Source organism: Elephas maximus, chromosome X (genome assembly GCF_024166365.1).
Source record: "Elephas maximus indicus isolate mEleMax1 chromosome X, mEleMax1 primary haplotype, whole genome shotgun sequence".
In the NCBI taxonomy this organism is placed as follows: Eukaryota; Metazoa; Chordata; class Mammalia; order Proboscidea; family Elephantidae; genus Elephas; species Elephas maximus.
The window spans coordinates 106,505,284-106,525,195 of NC_064846.1; the positions used below are offsets into that span (position 1 = coordinate 106,505,284).

Below are 19,912 nucleotides of genomic sequence, written 5' to 3' on the forward strand. Positions count from 1 at the left end.
AAAAACTGAAATGAGAAACAAAATAGAAGGATTTAACAACAGATATGAAAGCAGAAGAAGAAAGAATCAGCAAATTAGAGGGTAAGATAGTCAAAATTATGGAGGCTGAAGAGCAACAAGAAGGCTGAAGGCTGAAGAGGCTTAAGACTGCTGAGTACAGTTTAATGAAATTATGAGACAGTATCAACAGATCTACTACACACATCATGGGAATTCCAGAAAGAGATGAGACAGAGAAAGGGACAGAAATGATATCTGAAGAAATAATGACAGAAAATTTCCCTAATCTCATGAAGTACATGAATCTACAAATCGAAGAAGGTCAAAGAACCCCAAGCAGGATAAACCCAAAGAGATCTACACCAAGACACACATCATAGCTAGGCTCTCAAAATTTAAAGATAAGGAGAAAACTCTGAAAGCAGTGATAGAGAAGCAAACAGTTCCATATAAAGGATCCCCCAAAAAGATTAAATGTCACTTTCTCCTGAGAAACACTGGCAGCCAGAGGGCAATGGAATGATATATTTATGGTGCTGGAAGAAAAAAAAAAACTGTCAACAAAGAATACTATATCCAGGGGGAGAGAAGATGGTGGAATAGACAGACGCTTCCAGTGAGCCCTCTTTACAAAAAAGACCTGAAAAAACAAGTGAAACGAGCATATTTGTGACAAGCTGGGAGCCCTGAGCTTCAAAGGCAAGCTTAGAAAATGATCTGAGGGGCAGGGGGAGGAAGAGACCATTCAGAAGGGGAGAGGAGTTACCGGACCTGAATCATGGGGAGCTCTCAGGCACCATTCCCAGAGCCACGGGGGTGGGCTGGTACTAGCATATGGCCGCAGTTTCCTCAGGGAGAAGCAGCCGGCCACACAGCCTACTCACATCTCTGGATTCTGAGAAGAATGGCGCTCTCAGCAAAAGCTAAGTACTTGCATATATTTTACCACACTCCCAAGCCCTCAAGCCAGCTTCAGCGACTGAATTCCCTGGGGCTGAGATAGGCCCTGCTGAGCACCTAAAACCATCTTCCCAGCCATGGCGGAGGAAAAAAATTGCAATTGGGGAAAAAGATAATTTGCTAGCTCCACTAACCAGGGGAGCTCAGGACAGAAGCAGCTCCTGTCCAGGCATAAACCATCCATGGACTTTAAGCACCATTCCCTTCTGCATGGACCTGTGTGGGCCTATTTTGGGAGAACAGGCCCTTGTTGGTAAACTAAAACAATGTCAGCTGTGCAATGGAGAGGTGGGTGTTTGAGGTTTGAAATTGCTTTGCCTATTAAACAAGGTCCTCACCTACCCACATCAGGGACCTAAGGACTGGTAGCTCCACTCGGGCAGACCAGCCACCCATGACAGGGATCCAAAGATAAATGGTACCTCCCAGTCCTTACAATGAAAAACTTTGGGTGCCCATGGCCTGTCTGCAGAACCCATCCACCTGCACGTTCTAGGGAAGAGGGATGCGTTTTCCTCAGAGACATTCAGGGGTCAGTTCTTAGCCCCCTGCTTTGTTCAGAGAGTGACCCTGCTGCAATCAGACACCGGTATATATGCCAATCACCCCTGCCCCTCTAAGACTATAGGACAGAGCCCATACCACACACATGATGATTAAAAAAAAAAAAAGCTACCTGGAAATCTGAGCTGAATTCATACAAGAAAACTGAATGGACTCCTAGACTGCTATACCTGATAATAGCTCTAGCCATCTGGGGACACGATGTCAGAGCTCCAAAGGCAAAAATAATCAAGCTAGCTCACTTAAACAACCCATAGGGGTATACCAAACAAAACAAAGCAAGCAGCTACGATACAGTGAGCAAGCATAAACTAATACAACAGTCAATATCAAGTCACATACAGGAACAGACCATGATCACCTCAAAAGGCTCTCAAAACAAAGAACCCAGGGATCTTCTAGATGAAAGTGCATTCCTGGAATTACCAGAGCCAGAATACAAAAGTTTAATATACAGAACCCTTCAAGACATCAGGAAGGAAACGAGGCAATATGCATAAGAAGCCAAGGAACACACAGATAAAGCAATTGAAGAAATTAGAAAGATTATTCAGGAACATAATGAAAAGTTTAATAAGCTGGAAAAATCCATAGAGAGCAATCAGAAATTCAGAAGATTAACAATAAAATTACAGAAGTAGACAACTCAATAGAAAGTCAGAGGAGCAGAATTGAGCAAGTAGAAGCTAGAATTTCTGAACTCGAAGATAAATCACTTGGCACTAATATATTTGAAGAAAAATCAGATAAAAGAATTTAAAAAAATGAAGAAATCTTAAGAATCATGTGGGACTCTATCAAGAGAAATAACCTACAAGTGATTGGAGTACCAGAACAGGGAGGGATAACAGAAAATACAGAGAAAGCTGTTCAAGATGTTGGCAGAAAACTTCCCTGATACCATGAAAGATGAGAAGATATCTATCCAAGATGTTCATCGAACTCCACATAAGATAGATCTTGAAAGAAAGTTATCAAGACATATTATAATCAGTATGAGCAGCTGATATTTAACAAAGGACCAGTGTCAGTCAATTGGGGAAATAATAGTCTTTTTAACAAATGGTGCTGGCATAACTGGATATCCATTTGCAAAAGAATGAAACAGGACCCATACCTCACACCATGCACAAAAACTAACTCCAAGTGGACCAAAGACCTAAACATAAAGACTAAAACGATAAAAATCATGGAAGAAAAAATAGGATCTACCCTAGGAGCCCTAATTCAGGGCATAAACAGAATACAAAACATTAACAAAAATGATGAAGAGAAACCAGATAACTGGGAGCTCCTAAAAATCAAACACCTATGCTCATCTAAAGACTTCACCAAAAGAGTAAAAAGACCACCTACAGACTGGGAAAGAATATTCAGCTATGACATCTCAGACCAGCGCCTGATCTCTAAAATCTACATGATTCTGTCAAAACTCAACCACAAAAAGACAAACAACCCAATCAAGAAGTGGGCAAAGGATATGAACACACATTTCACTAAGGAAGATATTCAGGCAGCCAACAGATACATGAGAAAATGCTCTCGATCATTAGCCATTAGAGAAATGCAAATTAAAACTACGATGAGATTCCATCTCACACCAACTAGGCTGGCATTAATCCAAAAAACACAAAATAATAAATGTTGGAGAGGCTGCGGAGAGATTGGAACTCTCATACACTGCTGGTGGGATTGTAAAATGGTACTACCACTTTGGAAATCCATCTGGCGTTATCTTAAACAGTTAGAAATAGAACTACCATACAACCCAGAAATCCCACTCCTCGGAATATACCCTAAAGATACAAGAGCCTTCACACAAACAGATATATGCACACCCATGTTTATTGCAGCTCTGTTTACAATAGCAAAAAGCTGGAAGCAACCAAGATGTCCGTCAACGGATGAATGGGTAAATAAATTGTGGTATATTCACACAATGGAATACTATGCATCGATAAAGAACAGTGACGAATCTCTGAAACATTTCATAACATGGAGGAATCTGGAAGGCATTATGCTGAGCGAAATGAGTCAGTTGCAAAAGGACAAATATTGTATAAGACCACTATTATAAGATCTTGAGAAATAGAAAAAACGGAAAAGAACACATAGTTTTGCGGTTACAAAGGGGGGAGGGAGGGAGGGAGGGAGGGAGGGAGAGGGCTTTTTATTGATCAATCTGTAGATAAGAACTGCATTGGGTGAAGGGAAAGGCATCACTCAAAACAAGGAAGGTCAGCCTAATTGGACTGGACTAAAAGCAAAGAGGTTTCCGGGATGAAATGAAAGCTTCAAAGGTCATCGAAGCAGGGGCTGGGGTCTGGGGAACTTGGTTTGAGGGGACTTCTAAGTCAATGGGCAAAACAATTCTATTATGAAAACACTCTGCATCCCACTTTGAATTGTGGCGCCTGGGGTCCTAAATGCCAACAAGCGGCCATCTAAAATACATTAATTGGTCTCAACCCACCGGGAGCAAAGGCAAAGGAAGAACACCAAGGTCACACGACAACTAAGAACCCAAGAGACAGAAAGGGCCATATGAACCAGAGACCTACATTATCCTGAGACCAGAAGAACTAGTTGGTGCCCAGCCACAATCGATGTCTGTCCTGTCAGGGAGCACAACAGACAACTCCTGAGGGAGCAGGAGACCAATGGGATACAGACCCCAAATTCTCACTAAAAACCACACCTAATGGTATGATTGTGACTAGAGGAATCCCAGAGACAATGCTCCCCAGAACTTCTGATGGCACAGGACAGGAACCACCCCCGAAGACAAATCATCAGGCATGAAAAGGACTGGTCAGTGGGGGGGAGAGAGATGCTGATGAAGAGTGAGCTAATTAAATCAGGTGGACACGGGAGAGTGTGTAGGCAACTCTTGACTGGAGGGGGGATGGGAAGATAGAGAGAGAGGGAAGATGGCAAAATTGGCACGAAACGAGAGACTGTAAGGGCTGACTCAATAGGGGGAGAGCAAGTGGGAGAAGGGAGTAAGATGTATGTAAACCTACATGTGACAGACTGATTGGAATGGTAAATGTTCACTTGAAGCTTAATAAAAATTAAAAAAAAAAGACATATTATAATCAAACTTGCCAAAACCAAAGATAAAGAGAGAATTATAAGAGCACTGAGGAATTAATGAAAAGTCACCTCCAAAGGAGAGCCAATAAGAATAAGCTTCGACTACTCGGCAGAAACCATGCAGGCAAGAAGGCAATGGGATACATATTTAAAAAATTGAAGGAAAAAAATTGCCTGCCAAGAATCATCTATCCATCAAAACTGTCTCTTAAATATGAAGGACATTTCCAGATAAACAGAAGTTTAGGGAATTCATAAAAACCAAACCAAAACTACAGGAAATACTAAAGGGAATTCTTTGGTCAGAAAATCAATAATGTCAGGTATCAATCCAAGACTAGAACACTGGAAAGAGCAAACAGAAGTCAACCCAGAAAATCAATAATATCAGGTATCAACCCAAGACTAGAACACTGGGAAAAGCAAATAGAAGTCAACCCAGACAGAGAAATCCAAATAAACAAAGCAAGAATATTAAGAAAAAAAAAAAAAGCTCAAAACAGGGTAATAACGATGTTATTATATAAAAGAACATAACGTTAAAATAATAAACAGGGACGAAGAAATGTAATCACAGATCTTCCATATGGAGAGGAAGATACGGTGATACAAAGAAATAAAAGTTAGGTTTAAATTTAGAAAAAGAGGGGTAAATAATAAGGTAACCACAAAGGAGACAAACTATCCTACTCATCAAAATAAAATACAAGGAAAAAATAGAGACTCAGCAGAAACAAAATCAACACCAACAAATATGAAAAAAGGACAATATATAAAGATAATCTTCTCAGCACATAAAATTAAGTGGGAAAAAGAAACTGTCAACAACACACAAAAAAAGACATCAAAATGATAGCACTAAATTCCTACCTATCCATAATTACCCTGAACGTAAATGGACTAAATGCACCAATAAAGAGACAGAGAGTGGCAGAATGGATTAAAAAACATGATCTGTTTACATGCTGCCTACAAGAGACACACCTTAGACTTAGAGACACAAACAGACTAAAACTCAAAGGATGGAAAAAATATATATCAAGCAAACAACGATCAAAAAAGAGCAGGAGTGGCAATATTAATTTCTGACAAAATAGACTTTAAAGTTAAATTCATCGGAAAGGATAAGGAAGGACACTATATAATGATTAAAGGGACAATACACCAAGAAGACATAACCATATTAAATAGTTATGCACCCAATGATATGGCTGCAAGGTACATAAAACAAACTCTATCGGCATTGAAAAGTGAGATAGACAGCTCCACAATAATAGTAGGAGACTTCAACACACCACTTTCAGTGAAGGACAGAACATTCAGAAAGAAGGTCAATAAAGACACGGAAGATGTAAATGCCACAATCAACCACCTTGACCTCATAGACATATACAGAACACTCCACCCAACAGCAACAAATTATACTTTCTTTTCTAGTGCACATGGAACATTCTGTACAATCGACCACATATTAGTTCATAAAGCAAGCCTTAGCAGAATCCAAAACATTGAAATATTACAAAGCATCTTCTCTGAACATAAGGCCATAAAAGTAGAAATCAATAATGGGAAAAGCAGGGAAAAGAAATTAAACACTTGGAACTAAACAATACCCTGCTCAAAAAAGACTGGATTATAGAAGACATTAAGGATGGAATAAAGAAATTCAGAGAATCCAATGAGAATGAAAACACTTCCTATCAGAACCTTTGGGACACAGCAAAAGCGGTGCTCAGAGGCCAATTTATATCAATAAATGCACACATCCAAAAAGAAGAAAGGGCCAAAATCAAAGAATTATCCCTACAACTTGAACAAATAGAAAGAGAAAAACAGAAGAAAACAAATAATAAAAATTAGAGCTGAACTAAATGAAACAGGAAAACAATTGAAAGAATTAACAAGACCAAAAGCTGGGTTTTCGAAAAAATCAACAAAATTGATAAACCAGTGGCCAAACCGACAAAAGAAAAACAGGAGAGGAAGCAAATAACCCAAATAAGAAATGAGATGGGTGATATTACAACAGATCCAACTGAAATTAAAAGAATCATATCAGATTACTATGAAAAACTGTACTCAAACTTGAAAACCTAGAAGAAATGGATGAATTCCTACAAACACACTACCTACCTAAACTAACACAAACAGAGGTAGAACAACTAAATAGACCCATAACAAAAGAAGAGATTGAAAAGATAATCAAAAATCTCCCAACAAAAAAAATGCCCTGGTCTGGACAGCTTCACTGCAGAGTTCTACCAAACTTTCACAGAAGAGTTAACACCACTACTACTAAAGGTATTTCAGAGCATAGAAAAGGACGGAATACTACCAAACTCATTCTATGAAGCCACCATGTCCCTGATACCAAAACCAGGTAAAGACACCACAAGAAAAGAAAATTATAGACCTATATCTCTCATGAACGTACATGCAAAAATTCTCAACAAAATTCTAGACAATAGAATTCAGCAACATATCAAAAAATAACTCACCATGACCTAGCGGGATTCATATCAGGTATGCTGGGATGGTTCAACATTAGAAAAACAATTAATGTAATCCACCACATAAATAAAACAAAAGACAAGAATCACATGATGCAGAAAAGGCATTTGACAAAGTTCAACACTCATTCATGATAAAAACTCTCTGGAAAATAGGAATAAAAGGAAAATTCCTCAGCATAATAAAGGGCATTTATACAAAGCCAACAGCCAACATCACCCTAAATGGAGAGAGCCTGAAAGCATTCCCATTGAGTTCGGGAACCAGACAAGGATGCCGTTTATCACCGCTCTTATTCAACATTGTGTTGGAGGTCCTAGCCAGAGCAATTAGGCTAGATAAAGAAATACAGGGCATTCAGATTGGCAAGGAAGAAGTATAACTATCTCTACTTGCAGACAACATGATCTTATACACAGAAAAGCCTATGGAATCCTCCAGAAAATTACTGAAACTAATAGAAGAGTTCGGCAGAGTATCGGGATACAAGTTAAACATACAAAAATCGGTTGGATTCCTCTACACCAACAAAAAGAACATCGAAGAGGAAATCACCAAATCAGTGCCATTTACTGTAGCCCCCAAGAAGATAAAATACTTAGGAATAAATCTTACCAGAGATGTAAAAGACTTATACAAAGAAAACTACAGTACACTTCTGCAAGAAACCAAAAGAGACTTACATAAGTGGAAAAACACACCTTTCTCATGGATATGAAGAGTTAACATTATGAAAATGTCTACTCTACCAAAAGCGATCTATACATTTAATGCAATTCCAATCCAAATCCCAACAACATTCTTTAATGAGATGGAGAAACAAATCACCAACTCCATACGGAAGAGAAAGAGGCCCTGGATAAATAAGGCATTACTGAAAAAGGAGAACAAAGTGAGAGGCCTTATTTTACAACCTATTATACCACCGCCGTAGTCAAAACAGTCTGGTACTGGTACAACAACAATGGAACAGAATTGAGAATCCAGACATAAATCCAATCACCTATGAGTAGTTGATATTTGTCAAAGGCCCCAAAACAGTTAAATGGGGAAAAGACAGTCTTTTTAACAAATGGTGCTAGCATAACTGGATATCCATCTGCAAAAAAATAGAACAAGATCCATACCTCACTCCATGCACAAAAATGAGCTTAAAATGGATCAAAGCCCTAAATATAAAATCAAAACCGATAAAGATCATGGAAGAAAAAATAGGGACAACATTAGGAGCCCTAACACATGGCATGAGCAGTATAGAAACCATTATTAAGAGTGCAGAAGAAAAACTAGATAACTGGGAGCTCCTAAAAATCAAACACGTATGCTCATCCAAAGACTTCACCAAAAGAGTAAAAAGACTACCTACAGACTGGGAAAAAGTTTTTAGCTATGACATTTCTGATCAGCGCCTGAATCTCTAAAATCTACATGATGCTGGAAAAACTGAACTATAAACTGGCAAAAGATATGAACAGACACTTCACTAAAGAGGACATTCAGGTAGCTAACAGGAACATGAGGAAATGCTCACGGTCATTAGCCTGTACAGAAATGCAAATCAAAACTACAATGAGATTCCATCTCACTCCAACAACAACAAAAAAAGGCTGGCATTAATCCAAAAATCACACATTAATGAATTTTGGAGAGGCTGTGGAGGGATTGGAACACTTATACACTGCTGGTGGGAATGTAAAATGGTACAACCACTTTGGAAATCAATTTGGCACTTCCTTAAAAAGCTAGAAATAGAAATACCATAGGATCCAGCAATCTCACTCCTTGGAATATATCCTAGAGAAATAAGAGCCTTTACAGGAACAGATATGTGCACACCCATGTTTATTGCAGCACCGTTTACAATAGCAAAAATATGGAAGCAAACCAAGGTGCCCATGAACGGATGAATGGATAAATAAATTATGTTATATTCACACAATGGAATACTACGCATCGATAAAGAACAGTGATGAATCTGTGACACATGATAACATGGAGGAATCTGGAAGGCATTGTGCTGAGTGAAATTAGTCAATTGCAAAAGAACAATTGCATAAGAATTCGAGAAATAGTTTACACAGAGAAGAAAATATTCTTTGGTGTTTACAAGAGGGTGGAGGGAGGGAGGGTGGGAGAGGGGTATTCACTAATTAGATAGTAGATAAGAACTACTTTAGGTGAAGGGAAAGACAACACACAATACAGGTGAGGTCAGCACAACTGGACTAAACCAAAAGCAAAGAAGTTTCCTGAATAAAACGAATGCTTTGAAGGCCAGTATAGCAGGGACGGGGGTTTGGGGACCATGGTTTCAGGGGACATCTCACTCAACTGGCATAATAAAATGTATTAAGAAATTATCCTGCATTCCACTTTGGAGAGTGGCCTTTGGGGTCTTAAATGCTACTAAACAGTCACCTAAGATGCATTAATTTGTCTCAACTTACCTGGACCAAAGGAGAATGAAGACCACCAAGTGCACAAGGTAATTAAGAGCCCAAGAGACAGAAAGGGTCACATAAACCAGAGACTACATCAGCCTGAGACCAGATGGTGCCCAGCTACAAGCGATGACTGCTCTGAGAGGGAACGCAACAGAGAATCCCTGAAGGCGCAGGAGAGCAGTGGGATGCACACCCCAAATTCTCATAAAAAAACCAGACTTAATGGTCTGGTTGAGACTAGAAGGACCCCAGTGGTCATGGCTCTCAGACCTTCTGTTGGCCTAGGACAGGTGCCATTCCCAAAGCCAACTCTCCAAACAGGGATTGGACTGGACAATGGGATGGAGAGGGATGCTGGTGAGGAGTGTGTTTCTTGGAACAGGTGGACACTTGAGAGTATGTTCACATCTCCTGCCTGGAGGGGAGATGAGAGGGTAGAGGGGGTTAGAAGCTGGCGAAACGGACATGAAAAGAGAGAGTGGAGGTAGGGAGCAGGGGAGATTAGGGGGAGAGCAATTGGGAGTATGTAGCAAGGTGTATATAAGTTTTTGCATGACAGACTGACTTGATTTGTAAATTTTCACTTAAAACACAATAAAAATTTTAAAAAAAGTTCTAGAGGTAATACAGGAATTCAGCAAAGTTGCAGGGTACCAGAACAATAAAGAGAAATCAGTTGGGTTTCTATACACCAGCAATGAGAAATCTGAAAGGGAAATTAGGAAAATGATTACATTTCCAATAGCATCAAAGAGAACAAAACACCTAAGATAAATTTAACCAGGGAGATAATCTTTAAACCTGAAACCAAAAATATGCCCTGAAGTCTTTTTTTAATCAAACAGTTGTCGTTGTTGTTTGGTGCTGTTGAGTCAGTTGCAACTCCTAGGGACCCTGTGTACAATAGAATGAAATGCTGTTCAGTCCTGAGCCATCCTCACAATTGTTACTGTTTGAGCTCACTGTTGCAGGCACTGTGTCAAGACATCTCATTGGGGGTCTTCCCCTTTTTCTCTGACCCTCTACTTTACCAAGCATGATGTCCTTCTCCAGGAACTGGTCCCTCCTGATTACTTGTCCAAAGTAAGTGAGACAGAGTCTCTCCATCCTAAGGAACATTCTGTTTGTACTTCTTCCAAGACAGATTTGTTCATTCTTTGGCAGTCCATATTCTTCACCACACCATATTTCAAAGGCATCAATTCTCCGGTCTTCCTTATTCCTTGTCCAGCTTTCACATGCATATGAGGCGATTGAAAAGTAAAGAATGTCTGCTTTGACAACTGGACTAAACCAAAAGCAAAGAAGTTTCCTAAATGCAACTGAACACTTCAAAGGCCAGATTAGCAGGGACGGGGGTTTGGGGACCATGGTTTCGGGGGACATCTAGGTCAATTGGCATAACAAAATGTTTTAAGAAAACGTTCTGCATCCCAGTATGGTGAGTGGTGTCTGGGGTCTTAAAAGCTAGCAAATGGCGACCTAAGATGCATCAATTGATCTCAACCCACCTGGAGCAAAGGAAAATGAAGAACACCAAAGACATAAGGTAAATATGAGCCCAAGAGACAGAAAGGGTCACATAAACCAGAGACTACATCAGCCTGAGACCAAAAGAACTAGATGGTGACTGGCTACCACCGATGACTGCCCTGACAGGGAACACAACAGAGAATCCCTGATGGAGCAGGAGAACAGTGGGATGCAGACCCCAAATTCTCATAAAAAGACCAGACTTAATGGTCTGACTGAGACTAGAGGGACCCCAGAGGTCATGGTTCCTGGACCCTGTGTTAGCCCAAGACTGGAAACATTCCTGAAGCCAACTCTTCAGACAGGGATTGGACTGGACTGTAGGACAGAAAATGATACTGGTGAGGAGTGAGCTTCTTGGCTCAAGTACACACATAAGACTATGTGGGCAACTCCTGTCTGGAGGCGAGTTGAGAAGGCAGAGGGGGACAGGAAGTGGTTGAATGGACACAGGGAATACAGGGTGGAGAGGAGGAGTGTGCTGTCTCATTAGGGGGAGAGCAGCTAGGAGTACATAAAAAGGTGTGTATAAGTTTTTGTATGAGAGCATGACTTGATTTGTAAACTTTCACTTAAAGCACAATAAAAAAAAAAGAATGCTTTGAGCATTGTGTTCTTTTAAAGAACTATCTATACCGGTCAAATTGAAAACAGCAACTAGAAAGATTAGATAGGAAGTTTAGGGGGCAGCGAATTTATGTTAACGAGGGAGAAACAATTCAGAAAAGGAGGATGAGAATTGTTGCAGAACTTGAAGAATGTAATCAATGTTGTAGAATTGTACATGTATAAATTGTTGAACTGGTGTATGATTTGCTGTGTATATTTTCAACAACAATAAAAAATAAAATAAAATAGAAACATATATTTATATAGCTTTCATTCTGTACCAACCACTGTTCTAAGTACTTTACATGTATTACCTCACTTACTCCTCACAAAACCCTATGAAATGTAAAAAAAAATATGTATTATTAACTGAGGGGTTATATGGGCTCCCCAAGACCACACATACAGTAAGTGGACAGAGCAAGTATTTGAATGCAGGGAACCTGGGCCCAGGGTCTGTGTTCCTAACCATTACACTATGTTGCTCATACCAAGGCAGAGGAATGAGAGCTAGAGGACTGTGCCTGCTGTATCACTAGCACCCAGCACTTCATAAGTGATTAATAAATATATTAGATAGATAGACGAATGGATGAATGAATGAGTGAGTGGATATGTAGATGGGTCATGGATTGGTGGGTGGATGGGAGGGTGGGTAGAGGTGTGGGAAATGGATGGGTCATGGGAAGGTGGGTTGTGGAAAGAATAAAGCTTTTTCAGTGAGGCAAATCTGGATTTAAATTTTGATTCTGCCCTTTATTTAAAATTTAATATGGAGCAAGATGCTTACCCACTTTGGCCCTGTTTTTAAGCTGGACTAGGCTATGAACTCTGGGAGGGTAGGGACTTTTTTTTTAATGTCTATTTATTTTTAATTTTTATTGTGCTTTAAGTGAAAGTTTACAAATCAAGATAGTCTCTCACACAAAAACTTACATACACCTTGATGCATACTCCCAATTGCTCTCCTCCTAATGAGACAGCCCGCTCCCTACCTCCACTCTCTCTTTTCGTGTCCATTCCACCAGCTTCTAACCCCCTCTACCCTCTCATCTCCCTTCCAGGCAGGAGATGCCAACATACTTTCAAGCTTCCACCTGATCCAAGAAACTCACTCCTCACCAGCAACCCTCTCCATCCCATTGTCCAGTCCAATCCTTGTCTGAAGAGTTGGCTTTGGGAATGGCTCCTGCCCTGGGCCAACAGAAGGTCTGAGAGCTATGACCACCGGGGTCCTTCTAGTCTCAGCCAGACCATTAAGTCTGGTCTTTTTATGAGAATTTGGGGTCTGCATCCCACTGCTCTCCTGCTCCCTCAGTGGTTCTCTCTTTTTTTCCCTGTCAGGGCAGTCATTGGTTGTAGCCAGGCACCATCTAGTTCTTTTGGTCTCAGGCTGATGTAGTCTCTGGTTTATGTGACCCTTTATGTCTCTTGGGCTCGTAATTACCTTGAGTCCTTGGTGTTCTTCATTCTCCTTTGGTCCAGGTGAGTTGAGACCAATTGATGCATCTTAGATGGCCGCTTTCTAGCGTTTGGGACCCCAGATGTCACTCTCCAAAGTGGGATGCAGAATTATTTCTTAATAGATTTTATTATGCCAATTGACCTAGAAGTCCCCTGAAACCATGGTCCCTAAACCCTGGCCCCTACTACGCTGGTCTTCGAAGCATTCAGTTTATTCAGGAAACTTCTTTGCTTTTGGTTTAGTCCAATTGTGCTGACCTCACCTGTATTGTGTGTTGTCTTTCCCTTCACCTAAAGTAGTTCTTATCTAGCGAATATCCCTTTCCCACAATCCCTCCCTCCCTCCCTCCTAACCATCAAATTATATTTTCTTCTCAGGCAGGGACATTTTTATGTTTTGTTTCCTGTGGCATTCCTAATGGCTAGAAGTGTACCTAGTACCTAGTAGGTTTTCAGTGATTATTAGTTGCAAAAACATATAAATGAACAAATGTAGATATTAAGACCCATTTTGCAGGAGCTAACGTGAGGATATGGAGCTCTGGTAGTTCAGTGGTTAAGAGCGCGGCTGCTAACCAAAAGGCTGACAGTTCGAACCCACCACCTGCTCCTTGGAAACCCTATGAGACAGTTCTACTCTATCCTATAGGGTCGCTATGAGTAGGAATTGACTCAACGGCAACAGGTTAATGTGAGGATATAGTGAGCTAACGGTATAAATGGCATATAAGAGATGAGCTTCCCTCTCCTTGCTCTCTGCCAAATTCTCATGAAGGCTGCAGAAGGCACACTTGAATGGCAACTGGGAGATTTGGATTCTTGTCCCAGTTACTGAGTAGATATGTTGTTTTGGGTCAAGCGCTCTCCTTCTCTGAGTCTCTCAGAAGATTCAGCAACTAGGAGGACTGGTATATGTTAAATTTTCACAGCTCCTTCACTCGGTTAATGGCATCGTTTTGACTGCTGGTCTCATCTATCAGGCTGAGTTCAAGTTCTTAGATTCTGTGTTTCTACACTGGAAGACATACAGGTGTACTAACTGTGACAATGATATCCTTATGGAGTTTGTTCCTTCATTTCCTTCACATCTCTGTTCAAATATCCCTTAATCAGAGAGACTCTGACCAATCTCTGTCATATATCATCCTCCACTCCTTCTCTCTCTTTTCTTACCAGGTTTTACTTATTTATGTTTTCTTAGAGATAAGCATCTCCTGACATATTGTCTATTCATTGGTGTAACTGGTTAGTGAACCTCCATCCCCCCCCAAAGCCCTGGAATTTAAGTTCCATGAGAGTGGGGATTTTGTGTTTGTTCACTGTTGTCTCCCCAGCGCCTACATCAGTGATAACTCATAGTAGATACACTATATTTTTTTTCTTGTTGTTGTTGAATGAATTAATGACCTCAATAGAGACAATAAGATAGGTACTTTATCCTCATTTTATGGATGGGAATACTGACAATGAAAGAGGTTTGACAACTGGCAAGAGTTTCAGAGCTGACAAGTATAAAAGCTAGGCCCTTAACCTCAGACTTGTAACTCAGACCAGCATTCTTTCTACTTTAGGCACACTGCCTAACCCAGCACAAATTGATACTGCCAGGCAGAAGCTATAATAAATATACTGAACAATTTACCATCGAAAGTGAACTCACAGTTTAATATCTTCTATCTACCTAGACAAATCTTATTCCGTAAAATCCTGAATGATGTTTTATGTTCAAGGACTCATATTTACATGTGGTACTTAAAATTAGTTTCAATAGTCAATGTTCTAAAAGGAAATCTCATTGTTATAAAAGGCTCAATCCATACTCAAGTACCTTGCAAATGAAAGAACGAGGACAGCCCTTTTGACTAGCCACATTATCAAAAGGTGGCTAGAGATACACTCCCTATTTTAAATTTTATCCAACATCTACTTCTAGAAATCTGAGAATCTCAGATCTGGAAGTAATTTTGGTGATCGTTAACAGGCACATCTAACAGTTGATAAAACTGAGGCCCAGAGCATTCCCATCAAACAATTAGTGTTAGTGGCAGGGCTAAGACTAGGGGTTTTCTGCCTCCTGGGCTAAGAAAGGAAACCCTGGTGGTATAGTGGTTAAGTACTAGGGCTGCTAACCAAGAGACGGGCAGTTCGAATACGCCAGGTGCTCCTTGGAAACTCTGTGGGGCAGTTCTACTCTGTCCTATAGGGTTGCTATGAGTTGGAATCGACTTGATGGCAGTGGGTTTGGTTTTTTGGGGTTGGGCTAGAAAAGAGTTTGCTACTCCTATTTCTTGAATGTTGGAAAATGGCTAAATAAGTGGTTTCATCATATAATATTCACTGCCTCAGTCCCCTAAAGACATTATAGTGAGATTTCCCCATCAATCAATCTTTAATCACTTAGTCTCCAAAGGTGTCTGCCACCCTCTCTTCTCTTTCATACATAATTGGCCAAACTTCAGATTTCTCCATTAATTTAATCTGTTGTCAATGAGCAGCTCATTATTATACTATAATATATTTGGAAGAGGAGGGAGATCTGACTCAGACCCAGCTCCCAGAAATGTCAGGACTGGTATGTTTTTTTCAGGCAAAGTTTATGGCATTTGTTCAGACTGACTCCGTTCCTTTCTGCTTCTCTCAGTACCATTTGAACTGATGAGCAGTTCTGTGGATTAGTGGAACAGTGGAAAGGGACCAGGCAAGCCAGGTACTAGATCTTGACTCCAAGGAGCTGTGTGGCCCTGGGCAAGTCTCGCCCACTCTGAGTCTTATTATTCCTGATTGGGCAACAAGAACTCTAAAGCCTTTTCCTGCTCTAACCTTTTCTGGTTCTACATTGGAAAGCATTTATCAGACCCCAGGGAAGGAGTGAGATCTGGGAAGTCGTGGGATATAGGAATATAAACTGCTATCTTCGAGAGCCATGGAAACAAAGGTCTAATGAAACCCTGAGGAAGGGAAGAGGACAGCTCCTCTGAATACAGTCCTAGCCCATGCCAGATTCCTTCCTCCCTTCCAAAATGGAGGCAAAAAAAGAAAAAGAAAAGACTTAAATCTCAATTTTTGCCCAACCACTTTGGGCTACTTTCCTTCAGCTGCAGATTTTGGGTGTTAGTGCAGAAGTGTGGGCTGTCATTGCCATTAGTGCCTGCTGACCCAGTTCAACTTCCTGAGCCTGACTCTCAGCTGAAGACAAAGACTTGGTGTCCTCCCATCCCCCAGAGCCCCTAACCAGGCTTGAGCTACCCCTGGCTGAGTCAGAGAGGCATCAGGATGCAACCACCACTTCCTTTCTGCGAAGGGAAGTCATCCCAAGGTCTCCAAATGGAGAAGGCATAAAATTCATTGTTGGAGAATGATACTAAACACACACACAAGCACACACTCCTTGCGGGTGAGGAGGGAAGAGCTTTTCTAACTGAATGAGGCCCAGACCCATTTCCAGGACCGAGTTTCTGCAGCCGTCTACCCTTGAAAATGCCCCAAGTGTGGGTACAGGATGACCTCAGTCCAGACAAGAAAGGGCTGCAGGGCTCCTCCAGGCAGTTTCCCCTAGAGTGGCTCTCTAGCCCTCATGCCCTGGGGCTGGCCAGGGGCAGGGCGCACATGAAACCTAGTTGGGGGGCCATGCAGCTTTCTCATGCAACCCTTTCCGCAATCCCTGGCTTTGTGACCATCCCCCCGCCTCGCTCCGTGTGCCAGCTCGCCCCTTTCATGGGAGCCTCACTGCTTGCAGAGAGCCCCTCTGCCAGCCCCCTTGCCTCTCTGGCCTCCCGAATGACCCCTGGGCCGGGCACCTCATCTCGCCCCCACACCCATCCCATCCTAAATCTTGGAGGGGAGCAGGAATGTGGAGGGTGATAGAACAGGGCTTTCCTCAGCAGGCCGGTGAGCAGGGGCTCCTAAAATGGCCACAGCAAGCTCTCCCGTGTCTCAAGGACGGCAGCGAGGACAGTGGGCAGAGGCGAGGGGGCTCACCGCGGGGCAGCTGGCAGAGGGGCTGGGGGTAGGGCTGACAGACTGAGGATCAAGCAAGAGAAGCCAAGGCTATGTGCACTCACCATTCCGGATCCGCCCCTTATCCACTGCATGATGCCCACGAAGTGCGGCTTCTCCAAGGCCCGGTGGCTGGTGCGGGTTGTTGCGGGCTGGCGGGGCGGGCTGGACAGGAGCAAGCAAGAGCCCCAGCGCCCCCTCCGCCTCCCCTCCTCCACAGCCCTGCAACCCAATCCCCTCTGCCTTGGACCCCGCCTTCAGTCAGGTTGTTCCATGCCAGCCGGCAGGCTCAGCCTTTCCGCCTCGCTGATCCGGGGAAGGAGGGGGCCTTGATCGCGGGAGGTGCGGGAGGTGTGTGTGTGGGGGGGGTTCCTAACCGGCTGCCTTTGTCCCCCGCCAAGGTCTGAGAACTAGGGGGTGGTGTAAGGGCGAGGATGGGGGTGAATAACGTCCAGTTACTACCTCTGTCAGCCTTCTGCGCTGGAGTTAGATACTGTTTATTATGGGGCTCTCCAATCGTGTCGAGTCAGTGAAAAGTCCTCTCCAAAGTTGCCAGAGGTGTTGGGCCAGCATCTGAAATCTGCCCCAGAGAAGCCATACCAGCACTCTCTTGCTCCCAATCCCAACCCATCCTCTTCTCTTCTTGCATGAAAGCATTATCACTTCCACTTCTCAGAACAACCCTGTGGAGGCAGGTGTTAGTATCTCCATTTTACATATAGATAAATGGAGGCTTGGTGTAGGGAAGGGGTCTGACCAAGGTAAAAAAAAAAAAAAAAACAGAATCGACTTAATGCTTTGCAGCTTTCCAAGATTTTTTCTGCTATTGCACACACACACACACACACACACACACACAAACACACCACTCCAGGCTCTTCCCTCATACCTTCAGGAGTATGAAAGGTAGCCTGTTGGTGGGTGAATTTTCCATTTGCTTATTTTGCTGAGAATGAGTCAAATGTACATGAACAAAACAGGCAAATGGAGAAATCACTCACCTCTATGATGTCCCTAATTATGGACAATGCAACGCAGGCTGACACCTTTGCACTGCTGAGAGTTTACATAATTGGTCACATTCACACCCACTATCATTCCATATGACCCTCACAATAACTTTGTAGAGTGGGCATGACAAAAAAAAAATTTTTTTTTTGCGTGACAGGGAGTGTTAATTAGCCCCCATTACACACGTGAGCACCTGAAGCCCAGATATCAAAGACGTCTGCCCAAGGTAGCACAGACCAACAAGACAAGTATCCAAGGCTCCTGACCCACAGTTCAAGAAGGACAAGAATGGAATCATAAAAACAGAGGTAACAACTGCAGCAAGAGGGAATTAAAGTATGGCATCAGAAGAAATGCCTGAAGTGACTGGCATGAAGACATCACTGGCACACCATCTATACAACCTTATTATCCTTTACTTCCTAGCACACATTTCCCACTTCATCCAAGCCATTGTTTCGGCCAAACAGAGCTGGCCAAAGATTGAAGTGGCTGCCTTGATGAGCATCCAGTCAAAGGAGGTGTCCAGCAGAAGCTGAATGGCCCCTTGGCATTCAGGGATTCCTGAATCAAATTGGAGCTTGACCTAGGTGACCTTTCAACTCCCTCCTAAGTCTGATAGTCCAGGCACCAGTGATACCACAGTGTTCTGATCACTTTCCCACCTCTGGGCCTTCACTCACTCTGAGACCCTTGGATGCACCTTCCTTGCCAACCAGCCCATTAAAACTATCATTACTCTTTAAGATTTGGCACTAGGTGCACCACCTCTAGGAAGCTTCCCCTGAACACCTCCAGGCTCTGGTTTTATCACCTTTCATCTAACTCCTATAGCACTACCATTTAGCCCTCTAAATTGAAAATTATCTTTTGTTTCCCAGTCATGTGTATAATTTTTTTATTTCCTGTCGATTAAATGGAGTTATAAGTTTTATTGAAAGCAAGGACAATGAATTACTCACTGTAGTACCTCCTACAACAGTTGCTGGCACATAGGACATATCCAATAAAAAAAAACCTGGGCATTTTTTTCTTTGTTTTTTTTTTGGTGGAGTATGTGGGCAGTGATGCATTTTTTTTATATGGATGCATTCTTTCAACAATATTATTGAGCCCCTATGTTCCAGGTATTTTGATAGATGCTGGAGGTATAAGACAAAGTTTCTCTCATACTTCCCAATTTACTTGGAGTGGTGGAGAGGTAGACAATGCATACATAAACAAAAAGATAATTAGAGATTATGTTATGTGCTCTCAAACCAACTGATGTAACAGAGAGAGTGAGTAAGACAAGGGTATTGGGTAGTCCTGGAAAGCTTTTCTGAGGAAACAATATTTGAGTATCCTAATAGATAAGAACTTTAAGCCCCATACCAGACCTATTAAATAATAATTGGCCTTTTAACAAGATGCCTAGATGATTTGTTAAAGCGCTGGTGAAGGAGAGGGGATACCTACAGGAGCAAAGTCCTTGAGAAGTTAGGATGAGATGAGGTCTAGAGCATAAAAAAGGGATTTGCCCTTAATAGGAACAGGGTTACTTTCTGCACTCTAACAGGAAGAAAGACAGAGAAAATGGGTGAGGGTGAAGTACATGTGCCAGTAGGTCTATAGATTCGATGAATGAAAGAGAAAGTAATTTCCCTGTAATAGCTTATATTTCCTCAAGGAAGAGCTAAAGCTGAGATAGGGGTGTGCAGAAAGCTGTCACTGGAGGTTAGAGG

At 41.9% G+C, this 19,912-nt stretch overlaps 1 protein-coding gene across 1 annotated transcript in view; it reads right to left on the minus strand.

Moving 5' to 3' along the window:
* The window catches only part of ARHGEF9 (Cdc42 guanine nucleotide exchange factor 9), a 284,119-nt gene extending 266,764 nt beyond the window's left edge, over positions 1 to 17,355 (minus strand). Inside the window, exon 1 of the mRNA XM_049872986.1 lies at positions 17,243 to 17,355. Within this exon, the coding sequence (XP_049728943.1) occupies positions 17,243 to 17,272 (30 nt within the window). The 5' untranslated portion in view covers positions 17,273 to 17,355. The remainder of the gene's footprint in view (positions 1 to 17,242) is intronic.
* Between the last annotated feature and the right edge of the window lie 2,557 nt (positions 17,356 to 19,912).